Below are 12,364 nucleotides of genomic sequence, written 5' to 3'. Positions count from 1 at the left end.
ATGTAAAAAAAAATGAAGAAATAATGCAGAATAAAAAATACATTAAGTAAAAAGTACTTTAACTTGGACTTTCTACTTTATGTAAAACTGGGGCAATTATCTTATCTTATTATGAGGAGAAAATAAAATATTTTGTTTGGTATGATCTGTAGTGGATAGATTTCTTTCTTTCATTTCTTACATTTCAAAAAGCAAGATAAAAAAAAGAAACAAATCATGAACTTGAGACGTTTTCTCGACTTTTTCTCAAGTTAAGCTAACAGATACATTTGGCTCTATAGCCCTCATGAAGTAAGCTCTACAATAAATCCAGCAGCACATTCACATTTAAATTCAAACACAGCCCAAAGGCTGTCCTCTGAATGCTGACATTTGGAGCAAATCTCCTGCTGACTTAATCATGGCAAATACTATGTGTCATTTGTGCACCACACTTGGACCTGGCTGATGGTAGCTGTAGTAATTCACCACTGCTGCGAGAGACAACTCCTGGGGTGACGTGCCTTGTGCTCAAATCTCACTTTCACTTTGTTTCCCCCATTTCCTTCCATTTGAAGCTCCGGGCAGTCTGTGCCTTCAAAGAGCAGACAGTTCATGTGAGGACCAGTTCAGAGAGACAGTACTCTGAGATGATGTGTAATCCACAGAAACTTTGACTTTAGTTTTTATGCAGCTGCTCTTATTTTGTTGAATTACTCTTTATTTCTGCTACTTTATCACAACTGTTGGACTGGAAACATATTTCATCCGCTGCACTTTATCCTCGACAGCAGTCTCAGCCAGTTACTCTCTGTTTACCACTCCATGTGCTAACAGCACTCCAGATACGCCCCTTCCCAGGCTGTGGCCAATCACATGATTCAAGCTGCACACACGCGCCGCTAGTGAAGCCAATCGCCGCTTGCTCTTGTAGCGTCATCGGAAAACATGGCGGCGCACATTACTAGAGCTGTGAAACAACTTGTCCCACAGTAAGTCAATTTATTTTCAGTTTATCTCGATTGAAAATGATGATTTGACCTGTCGGCTGAGGAGGAAAAAACAAAACACACTGTAAATATTTAGGCGCTAATTTTTATGAATAGGTTTTCCTGCTCATAGCGTGCAGCTAGCAGCTGCTGGTCAAATGTCACTTGTTTTGTAGGCGGTGGAGAAGCAGCTGTGTTTGTAGCAACATGTTTTTACAGCCTTGCGTTTTCCAAAATAACGGAATACACAGTTTTTGTTTATTTTTATTGTAGCAACGTGGCTGTTATTTGTTGAACGACTTTAGTAATGTAGTGTAAGAATGTGTGACTCATTCTGCCCAGGGTCGCAGTTTTACAGCACATCTAATGTGAGGTGGGAAACGAAGTAAAAATGTTACTGGGGCCAAGAGGTAGTGTGTAATTTGATAACTAAGTAAAACATTAAACACAGACCGTGTGCTATGCAGGTTTGGCTTTTGTGAGGGACATTTGCTTTTTTTTTTAATGCAACTTTTCCGACGACTTTGCAAAGAAAATATAATAACATAAAAGTTTGACAGTTATTTTCTTGCATTGCGGTAGTCGTCCTCCACTCCACTATTGCCCCTTTTCTTTCCCGTAACTTTTAAAGAAAAAGTTATTTTACTGCTGTTCTCTCTAGTGATCATCTTTGGATGAATTCCCATCAAAATCCAAATATATCACCACACCTGTTTTTTATGTTTTTGTTTTTCTAAGACACATATTTCTTATGTTTGTGTCACATTTACAAGATTAGATCACAGGGTTGCATTCTGCTCCTTGAAAATAACCTGGGGAAAAGTTGCCTTCCTTTGGCAACTTTATAAGTTTCTACCTTGGCTTTGCTGTAGCTGCATTTCATTTTCTTTGCTGTACTTTCGGTCATAAATTGTGACTTCACGGTGAATCGCAATTTTCTCCATAGGCAGCAGAAGATGGTGACAGGTCAACCTTTGCTCTAAATGTGCACTGTTTGATAGACATTTAACACAGTCCCATAATGACAACGTTCCCCCCTTTCTCCTTAGACAGTGGATAAAAGCCCAGTCTAGAAACGCATTCGTCCTGCAGTGCTCACTTTAGAAATGCTGGAGCCAGTTGAAATGCTGGATATCAAATGCTGTACACTTACGCATAACATGGGATACTCTATCACTTTACACTGTTGCAGACTTCTTTGATATGCTGTGGTTGAGTGATGAATAAAAGATGCATATTCATATGAAAATCAAACCAAAACCACATCATAATTGGAGGAAAAGTAAATGATCCTCACTGTTAAAGGAGCTCTGTGCAACCTCGGAGAGCCATTCTTATTAATGATACTCAAATGAGGCTAGTGTACTAATCTTCACCTGCTCACTGACACAAGCAAAATTCTAGGTGAACTCACATCAGTGACATACTCTAAGTGCTTAGAAGCCTTACTTTGATTATAGGAATATAACCAGAATACAAGCAGTTGGCAACCAGTTGAATTGAGTCTCCTCTTCCAAAGAGGTGTCCTGCAGGTGAGTTGTGCTCAGCTTGTGTGCTGATGCTGTTTCACGTTCAGTTAATGGGGAGTTTGTGAGTAAATGTTACAAAAAATTCAGTGCAGTCATCGTGCAACCACTGATTTTTTTCTCCCTTCCTAGTTGCAAGGAAGTTGCCAGTTTCCAGTTATGCTGCTGTGATAAATGCAAATGCTAATGACTTTTGCGACATATAATCAAATCAATGGAACAATATACCAGCCCTGCAATAAACTGGACTTTCTTCAAGGGTAGGGATGGGTATCGAAAACCGGTTCTTGTTGAGAACCGGTTCCCACTGTTTCAATTCCTTGGAATTGTTTGCCATTTTTGCAAACGATTCCCTTATCGATTCCAGTTGCCCCGAATGACGTCATCACGTTGCGGAGCGTCATTTACCTGGCAGGAAACACGGCGCGTAAGCGGCTCAAACGCTCAAAAGTTTGGTTATACTTTACGAGAACGGATGACAACAGGGCAACTTGCAATAATTGCAAAGTAGATATTTAATTTAAGGGAGGAAACACTACGAGTATGCAAAAGCATTTGCTCACAAAACACGCGATGACCTTAAATGAATGTCGTGTTTTTAATTCCGCTCCGGACTCGTGAAGCTCAACCCAGCAGCAGCGGTAACGTTTGCACGTCCTCTCCCGTTAATGCGGCAGGTAAATAACAGTGCATATTATGTTAGCGCGATCTGCCTTATTACAAAACCTGCCATTACTGTGCATTTAGGTGACCATGATGAGAGAGACAGACAGAGTCTGGCTCAGATGCTGGCAGCTCTCGCTGCAGTCTACCGGTAGCGTCTCCTTTCAGGCCAGGATAGATGAATGACACCGAGCAGTGACTAAGTTTGTGGTAAAAGGCTTGAACCCATTTGCCACAGCAGATGCCCCCGATTTCATTTTGGTAAGTGAATGTGTTTAATTGTGGGCAGGGACATTACTGGATATTCTTGTGTAATTGCCACAGAACAATTTATGTTATACTTTGTTATTGCTACTGAAGAATATTTATTTTATTATTTTACATTTACAATTTTTTTTCCTGGGGACCCTGTGACACCCCATTGAAGAGCCGTAGGCTGGATCTCTTTAAGATCTCACTGCTGGGTTTGTAAGGCCATGTTACTCCTAAATTTCTATCTTGTTCAAAGAGAAGATATAAAACAAAGTTCTAAGCCAGGGGTGTCAAACTCAAACACACAGTGGGCCAAAATTCAAAACTGGAACAAAGTTGCGGGCTAACGTTAATATTTATTGAAATATATTTATTGCTCCAGATATAAGAATGAATCTTTTCTTATGGACTCAAACACGTTTTGCTGAAAAACTGAATATGGAATAAGCAAAGCTTAATACTAAACAATATATATATATATTAGCTGTATAATACCAGTAGGCCAGCTCTGATAGTAATTTGGTATGGCTTCGCGGGCCAAATGTGATTAGGCTGCGGGCCAAATTTGGCCCGCGGGCCAGAGTTTGACACCTATGTTCTAAGCTAATCGTCCTTAGTGTTCTCCTTTTTTAAAGAGAATCGATAAGAGAATCGATAAAGAATCGAATCGTTAAACAGAATCGAAAATGGAATCGGAATCGTGAAAATCTTATCAATACCCATCCCTATTCAAGGGTTAACTCAGGTTTTTAGGTGTGGTACTTTGTGGTGATGCTGAGTGGAGGTGTTTCTTTTAATTTAACCTCTAAATGTGGAAAATGTGTGCTGAATTGATATTAGTATCTGGAATACTGGTAGACCAATACAGTGCACATAAACTGGTCATTACAGTCATAAAACTACATTTATGGAATTGCGCCTGATTGAATAAAGTGCCTGTTACATTTTACAGTTAGTCTTTTGTTATTATCTTTAGACACTTTTTTGCCATCAGAACTACCTTCATTCTTTGTGACGCATATTCAACTAGGTATTGGAAACAGTCTTCAGAGATTTTGGTCCATATTGACATCACAGCATCATGCAGTTGCTGCAGATTTGTCACCTGTGCATCTGTGATGCATGTCTCCCATTCCACTACATCCCAAAAGTGCTAAATTGTGATCTAGCGACTGTGAAGACCATCTGAGTACAGTGAACTCATTGTCATGTTCAAGAAACAAGTTTGAGATGCTTTGTCACAATGTGTGATATCTTGTTGGAAGCACCCTTCAGAAGATGGGTACACTGTGGCCATAAAAGGATGGACATAGCCAGCAACAATACCGGGGTAGGCTGTGGTGTTTTAATGATGTTCATTTGGTACCAAAGTGTACCAAGAAAATATCCCCAGACTATTAGACCATCAGTATTCTGAACCGTTGATACAATTCAAGATGGATCCATGCTTTCATGTTGTTTACACCAAAATCTCCCCCTACCATCTGAATGTCACAGCAGAAATGGAGACTCGCCAGATCAACTAATATTTTTTACAATCTTTGCTATGTTTTTAGTGTGAAAGTTCACTAAAGTAAACTGCAGGGGGAAACTGAAAATGTTCCTTACAACAAACCTAATGAGACTCTTATATATGGTCATTTTAAAGGAGCTAACACAGGAAAAGTGGCTAAAGACAAAGCTAACCAGAGACCAGAGTATGTTAGAAGGCAGCAGGCTCAATAAGAGCAAATGATCAAAGGAGTTATGGGAAAATTATGGAGATGAGTGAAAAAGAGAAATGGTTGACGTCCGTTTATCTGCTGAAGCTATAAACATACTAGAAAATGATGGAAGTACCTGAAATTTGTTTTGTTATATAATTCTGGGGAACTTGCTGTTGCTTGCTAAGTAAAACCTGTCATGTAAACGTGGGTGTACAGCAGCTCATTTTATCAGTATGTCTTTTCAGTAGAAGAGCACTTTATTATCAGTTGTTTACTTGATATACATTTGGAGAGATCGTGAAGTTTAATAATCTCTTTAAGTTGACTATATATGCAACGGTATTGCCAGGTCACACTTACAGAAAAATCAGAAATTGGAATTAGTCAAATAAATTGAAATCAGTGCATCTCTACACTGGTATCAACAAGGAATTTTCACCCAGAGAACTGCCACTCTCTGGATAGTTTCTCTTTTTGGATCGTTCTCTGGAAACCCATGGATTGGTGTGAAAATTGCAGTACATCAGCTTTTTTTTTTTTTTTTTTAATATCTAGGCAAGCCAATGTGGCACCAACAACCATAAATCACCTTTCGTCTTCACTCTGGTACTTGATTTGCTCTTCAGCACATCATCTTGACCATGTTTAAGTGCCTAAAATGTTTTTGTTTGCTGCCATGTGATTGACTAACAAGTAGTTGAACAGCTGTACCTAATGAAGTGGCAGGTGTGTGTACCTGAACAACAGGCACAGCACAGAGTAGGAAATGACAACAACCAACTTTACCCAAATGTTTGAGAAGAGGAAATGTCCAGACTACAAATAGTAGAATAAAAGCAGGTAATTTCTTTTTGGTGACAAGCGATCTGTTGAAAATTACTTTAATAATGACTTTGTGTTTAAGAATGACAATTTTCAGTCTGTAATTTAGCAACTTAAATACTTTTAAAGTGTTTCATCATATAAAAGCATATAAAATTCTAAATCAAGATTGGAATTTGTCTAGAAGTTTGACAACACATTAGTGTACTTACATTCTTACAGAGACAGTACTCTTGTTAGGCAGGTATGTTTTTCTTTTTCGCTTCTTAATATTGTCTACTAGCATGATATTATTGCCAAATTAACAGGAGGCGAAAACCAGTTAAGCTAATGGGTATGCCTTTATGGGTTTGTAATTGGTATTCATTAAATTAGGAAATAATACAAGATTCACTCATATAGCTTTTTCAGCTCAGTTGTTTGTTACCAAATAATAATAACAATGGAGTCTCTTCTTCCTGTGTGGCACCTGTCAGGCTTGTGGTACTACAGAGAAGATGATGTCCCAAGTCACTAGGCTTCATCCTCTGCAACAATAAATGTCTTTTTTTTTCAATCTTTTCATTTTCTTTTTGCTCTTTTTTGCTTTTTGTTTTTGTTATTTCCCATTTTGTTCTCTTTTTTAACATTAAACCAGTGGAAAACTGGAACAACTAATAAACACTGGCCACTGACATAGTTGTATGCCAGTATCGGCCAGTATCAGCTGATACTGATATTTGGCCAATGCAAATGGACTAGGAATAGTCGTAATTTTCATAAATAACAATTATTAAGTTATTTAAAACAAAATAAACAAACAGTATATGTGACTATTTTGTGTTAAATATTTTGCATCTTATTACATGTAAAGTGTGTGTGACACTGAGAGTAGATGTGACTATATAAACAGGAGAACTCCTGTGTGGAATTCCTGCCAAAATAAATGAAAATGAAGTCGATGTGTAAACTGCCAGGTATGTGTAGTCATTTGAGAGCAGTTTGGTGAAGAATAGTTGACTGAAAATCTCTCTCCTGCGAGCTAGCACAGCAAAACATGCCAATATTGCTGTAAACCATGGCACACAAGGGCAATGTTATAAGATAGTCATGGGATAGTTAAGAGGGGTATAATGATTCCAAAATCAAGACACAAATGTAAGCAATATTTCCATCTCCACGTATCATGATACCCATGTGTAGATGTTAATACTCAGTCAGATTTTTCAGCTAACAAATGAACTGCGGATCTGTCATAGTAATGGATTTAAATGTTTGTTTATGATGTGTTAAAAATGTAGCTAATTCAATTTTGCTGTCATTTATCCCCACTAAAGAAAAAGGGGAGCAATAGTTTGTGTTAATTTCTGTAGGAAAACATAAGGATGAACAAATTTAAATGTAAACTGTCATAAAACAAACAAACAAAAAAAGACCGGTGCTGCCTTCCAATCTGCTCTTTTGATTTTAATCCTTTTTCTTGCTTATGACTTATAAGTTCATAGAATTCAAATATTATATTGCTGGGATACTGCTGCTACACTTGAGTGTGTTTTTGTTAGATGGTTCACGAGATCCATTGACAGGTGGTTAACAGTCAGAGCTGCTTATTGCTTTCCTACATTTGTAAATTGTCATGCATGTCTCTTAAGAGGTATAATGAGACACTTCAAACAGTTTGCATGTTTGTCACAAAGAACTTTTAGTGAGTTTAATATTCTATTAATGTGTCTGTTCAGGTCAACAACATCGTGACATGTGGCTCTAATTCAAGGCATATTAATTTCCAGAGGCACAAAGCTGATGATCCTGCCACATTAGAGTGTGAAGTGACTGTCACGCCAGTCTGGTGTGTGTGTCTGTCTTCTTTCGCTTGTGGGAATAGCATGAAAAAGTTTGAAAGAAAATAGTTTCTTTCCTAATCTTACCTAATATTTGCTTAGCATGTCATGTTTTTAATACCACTTTGATAAGAGAAACTGTTTTAGTGGATCATTTAGAAATTGTTTTTCTCATCTGTGCTGATATGAACTGCAGAGGTGTATTAAAAAGTCCACATTCTTAATAGGTTTCATAGTGAATTTGCACTGGTGTCTCTGGGAAGCAGTACCTGAATGGTTAAATGGAGCCCTCTCAGATGGCTGGAGCTAGGAGAGGAATGTGTGTGCTTGTTTTATGGACAGCCTAGAGCCCTCGCCCTGGCATTGGCGGCAGACTGCTCTTTGTCACAAACACCCTCGTGTCAAAGATGCAACAGCATCCTGGAGGAAACATTGATTGCTGCTATGAAGTCGACAAGTGATGAAAGTAGCCTAGAGGTTGTCAATTAAGAGAGCCAAGGCCTGGACCTTATAAGTTAATGGGCAGTTTCCCCTCTCAGGGCCTGCTAGGGCTTTATAGCACAGCTTATAAAATCCTTAAGTGTAATGCACCCCTATAATGTTTTCAATTAAGAGAAAGGGCATAAAGCAGCGCAGACACTTGGCAGTCGTGCTAGAATGTTTATAAAGTGGCATTTGGCATAAATTGTGAGGGGAATTTTCAATTGCCCCAGTTGTTTTAAGCAGCAGCTACTGTGCAGAATTTTATTTTGATGGCACTTCATGCTGACTGGAAGCATTACAGACTTCCTGTTGTCTTCCCATTACCAGTTCTTTTAGCTTGGTCATATGGATGCACAGCCAGGAGTTTAAAAGCTTCGTATTCCAAGTTATAAAAGAGATTAGAAACATGCAGAATTTGAATATACATGTCTAATATTATAATGCCTTAATTGTAGCGCAAAGTGCTATTCAGTCTGAATACATTAGTAATTTCACACTAAATTCGGCTAATTTAATTTCAAAACTATATAATGCCACAGGAATTTTCATGCAAAGCAATTAAGGAAAATAAAATAAAAACCAACATTTTATTAACTGAAAAAGCAATTAGCAGTTGCACGCCACAGAAAGCCGTGTTTGTAATGCTCTTAGAAGTATACAGTTATATGCAATAATTCTAAATGGCTAACGAAAATCCCTCTGCTCATCTGGTGTCCTCTGTGGCTGAGCTTTCTTTGGCTTCCGGTAGGAAAATAAATGAGTGTTAAATAAACACCAGAGTGTTGACACTTCATTTCCTCATTGATTGGTGGTGGAAGCTGAGCTTAAGGTGTGTGGCCGTAATCCAATCAAGCAAGAAAACAACCGTGGGGACCTTGAGTGAGCAGGTTGGTCAAGTAACATCAAACCCTTCCTTTCTTTATCCGTTTTTTTTTTTTCTAAATCTAACCTTTTTTTTTTCTTTACTGTTCATGTTATATGTCAGCTGAGCTGGTGTTTTATCAAGCTGAATTATGCAACACCCCCAAAATACAGGATATGACTTAAATATACCAACTATACTGATACAGCATTAGTGTCTATATTTAAAAGTGACTATCAAGTAGGGGCTTTTCACTTTAGCCTCAGAATCAATAAATTGCTCTATTACCTGTTGTTGACCCAGCTAAGCTCGCCTTTGAAATCTGTTACAGAGCATTAACACATGTTGCTGTGTGAAAACAAAGCTCTGACGACTGGCGTGGGGACCAGCTGAGTAAACAGGGATGAGAGAGAAGAGCTGGCAGAGTAGAGAGGCCTACACTTGTCCCTTAACTGACCAAGGTGGATCCATACGGCCAACAGATGGATATGTTAACCTGTATCTACAGAGGGGGAGGGAAAAAAAATCCAATCAAAACAAGTATCTCTGCTCTAGCGCTTAAGCCTTTGATCAATAGCACATCTTCGGCTCCAGAGTAGGACTTCTTACGACCTCGGTGCGCACATGGAATTGCATCTGTATAAACACGACCAGGGAGGAATGTGTGAACAATGCAACAAAAGAATTTTGTTCTAGAGACATGCGGTGGACTTGGCTAGCGGGTGGTTTATGTGGTTAAGAATTTGAGCGTGGTGGTCGAATTGAATGAGAAGCTGGGGAAATATTCTGTTATTAATGAAAACAAAAGTGGGGAAACTTGTGTTTTTGCTTTTTAGAGATGTGAGCCAATCCAAGTGCTGTGATGAAAGTATAACGTACAGGTATTTTAGTTCTAACCGCTGAAAATGGATGTAATGCATACATTATATAGGTTTCAAGTGGCATAGTGGAAGCTGTTAAAAACTAAATGTATCAGTAAATCATGATCAGCATGTTTTTGATTGATTAAAAGCCAAATTATAGGTCATTTCAATCTCTTTTGATTGCCATGACTCGTTTTAACCTACTTACAACTGATTTAACTCTACCGAAGCATATATTGTACAGATGACTGACAGTTTCTCACACAGACTCTGTTTGGTTCTTGCTGTTTAGCCCATGTACCATTAATTGGGTAGCAGTCAAAGTTGTGTGTGGGCAGGATATTACTTCCAGGTTTGGAGTTAGCTCCTCTGTCAAAAGGCCAGAGTTTTTTGGAGGCCCGTTAAATTCATAGAGATTTGGATTCAGTTAACAACTCAGAAACCTGTAGGAGTAGATTTGTGTCACTGGGACTGAGCGGTTATTAACAGGGAATGATATATCTTGTCTCATCACGTCTTCCTCTGCCACGATCATGTTTAGGTCTTCTCACGGCACCAAGGTTGGCTCATTGCCATGGTGATGGTCGGCTAGTTCCAGCGCGATGAGGTGTAATTTACCCAGCATTTCCTGTCTGATACACAGCAAACTAATGAGTAAGAGGCCTGCTTTTATAGCAAAGTGTTGCTAACTGGGCACAGCAGGGGGGGATTGAGTGTGTGTGGTGTATGTGTTAGCGCTGTTCCCTGTATCATTTTGCGCTAGGAAGCTTATGTGTATGTATGCCTATATGTGAAAGTATCTGTAAGGGTCAGTGTTGGGGCCACATGGCTGCAGTTCTTTGATTAACCCCTCGGTGTCAGTGTTGACAGTGGGTCTTCTTATGAGAAAGTCTTTTAGAGAAGCTTCTGAGTTTTAGTCTATTAGAAGGTGAAGCTTTATCTCATGAATTTCCCTCATTAAATAGTCACACACTGTCACTAAGTGACTGCCCAGAAAACCTGATTTTCTGCATTGTGGCATCAAATACCTTTAGATGTCTGATATTTTGCTCTACGTCACAAACTAATTATTGAGTTTTGGTATAAAAATGTTTAGTAGCATCACGGTGAGCTTTGACCACACGTTTTTAATCTGATCATAAGTTTGTCGAGTTTGAACCTTTTTTTCTATCATATGTAATGAAGTTTACTCTGGTATTCCTGAGTGTATTCTCAAGAAGGTGTGCCACTCTATATGATTCATAGAAAATTTAAAATTTAACGACACTTAAAGCTAAGCCTTCGGGTGAAAGGAGTAGATAACTTATTCTTCTTTCACCCGAATTTTAAAAAATAAGGAAAGAAAAATATGATTTATTTGGGTGGGAAGCAAAGAGTTTTTGGTATTTTGCAGAATTTCAAACTTGGAAATTTTGGTTTTATAACTTCTCATCAAATCCCTGGCACCAGCACTGGTTGCAGACAGGCAGCCTCCTGTTAGCACTACACTTCATTAGAACCAGGTTTCAGTGGTACCACACACGTTCAAACAGCAGGACCATCTCCCCAGCATCAAAGGATATTTTATACAAAGGCTTGTCTCTGTGTCTGTCTTCCTATCACTGTCTGCTAATGATGCATGCTGCACACATTTAAACATTGATACCTTCCCTTTTTACACTCTCAAACTCTTAAAGCCAGATTTCACTTCTCTTTCTCTCTCTTTTTGGCTCGCTTTTTCTCTCTTGGTGTCTTTCTCTCTCTCGCTCTCTCGCTCTCTGCCGTTCGTGGTGTTTGTTTGGCTGCTGGGTTTTGTTTGTTTATTGTTTCCAGATGGCAGACGCAGACTTCATTTGTGTGGCTTTCAAGTTCCCAGAGAGCTTTTTACTGCCTTGGCTCAAGCGCTTATCCTGTTTCCTCTAGCCAGGCTTTATGATGGGCCCTTTTATATGTAGCAACTGGAAACAACTGTCACTACCAGTCTACGTCGTTGGAGATGGGGAGAAAGCCTGGAGAAACTTTCTTGCTTATCATGGGAACATCTTCATTACCCGGAGAACAATGGAACGTCAGATGAGGATAATGTTTTGGCTTTTTTCTGAGAGGGCTAAATTTTCTAGTGTCATAAAATTAGAAAGAGTACACTTGATGTTGTTAAGATACAGTGCACAAAATGAGAGTAGGGCAGCATGCTTATAATAGTGATGAAGCTGGTTGTGTTTTTTTTTTTCTTTTTTCCTTTTTCCAGGACCTCGCTGAGTCTAGTCTGGGCATCATTAAGCGCTGTGACATCACTTATTTACAGGAACCCAGGAGGGCAACTTGCCCAGTAAATGTGGGGGAGGACCAGTGCATGTCTTTACTCATCGGATGCGGTTTTAAGACGGGGCAGTAATCAAAGCTCTCGGCTATATAAAACC

The 12,364-nt window shown here is 38.9% G+C and overlaps 1 protein-coding gene across 1 annotated transcript in view; it reads left to right on the top strand.

Annotated features, from left to right (window-relative positions):
- Positions 1 to 889: 889 nt before the first annotated feature.
- clybl (citrate lyase beta like) overlaps positions 890 to 12,364 on the top strand; it is a 68,297-nt gene continuing 56,822 nt past the window's right edge. Inside the window, exon 1 of the mRNA XM_085435663.1 lies at positions 890 to 971. Coding sequence (XP_085291789.1) covers positions 928 to 971 — 44 coding nt within the window. The 5' untranslated portion in view covers positions 890 to 927. The remainder of the gene's footprint in view (positions 972 to 12,364) is intronic.

This window comes from Copadichromis virginalis, linkage group LG16, assembly GCF_057382275.1.
Source record: "Copadichromis virginalis isolate Kocher_CV1m ecotype Utaka linkage group LG16, C_Virginalis_male_GT1.1, whole genome shotgun sequence".
Taxonomy (NCBI): domain Eukaryota; kingdom Metazoa; phylum Chordata; class Actinopteri; order Cichliformes; family Cichlidae; genus Copadichromis; species Copadichromis virginalis.
The sequence above is the reverse complement of the archived record's forward strand: the minus strand, read 5'-3'. Positions and strand labels throughout refer to the sequence as shown.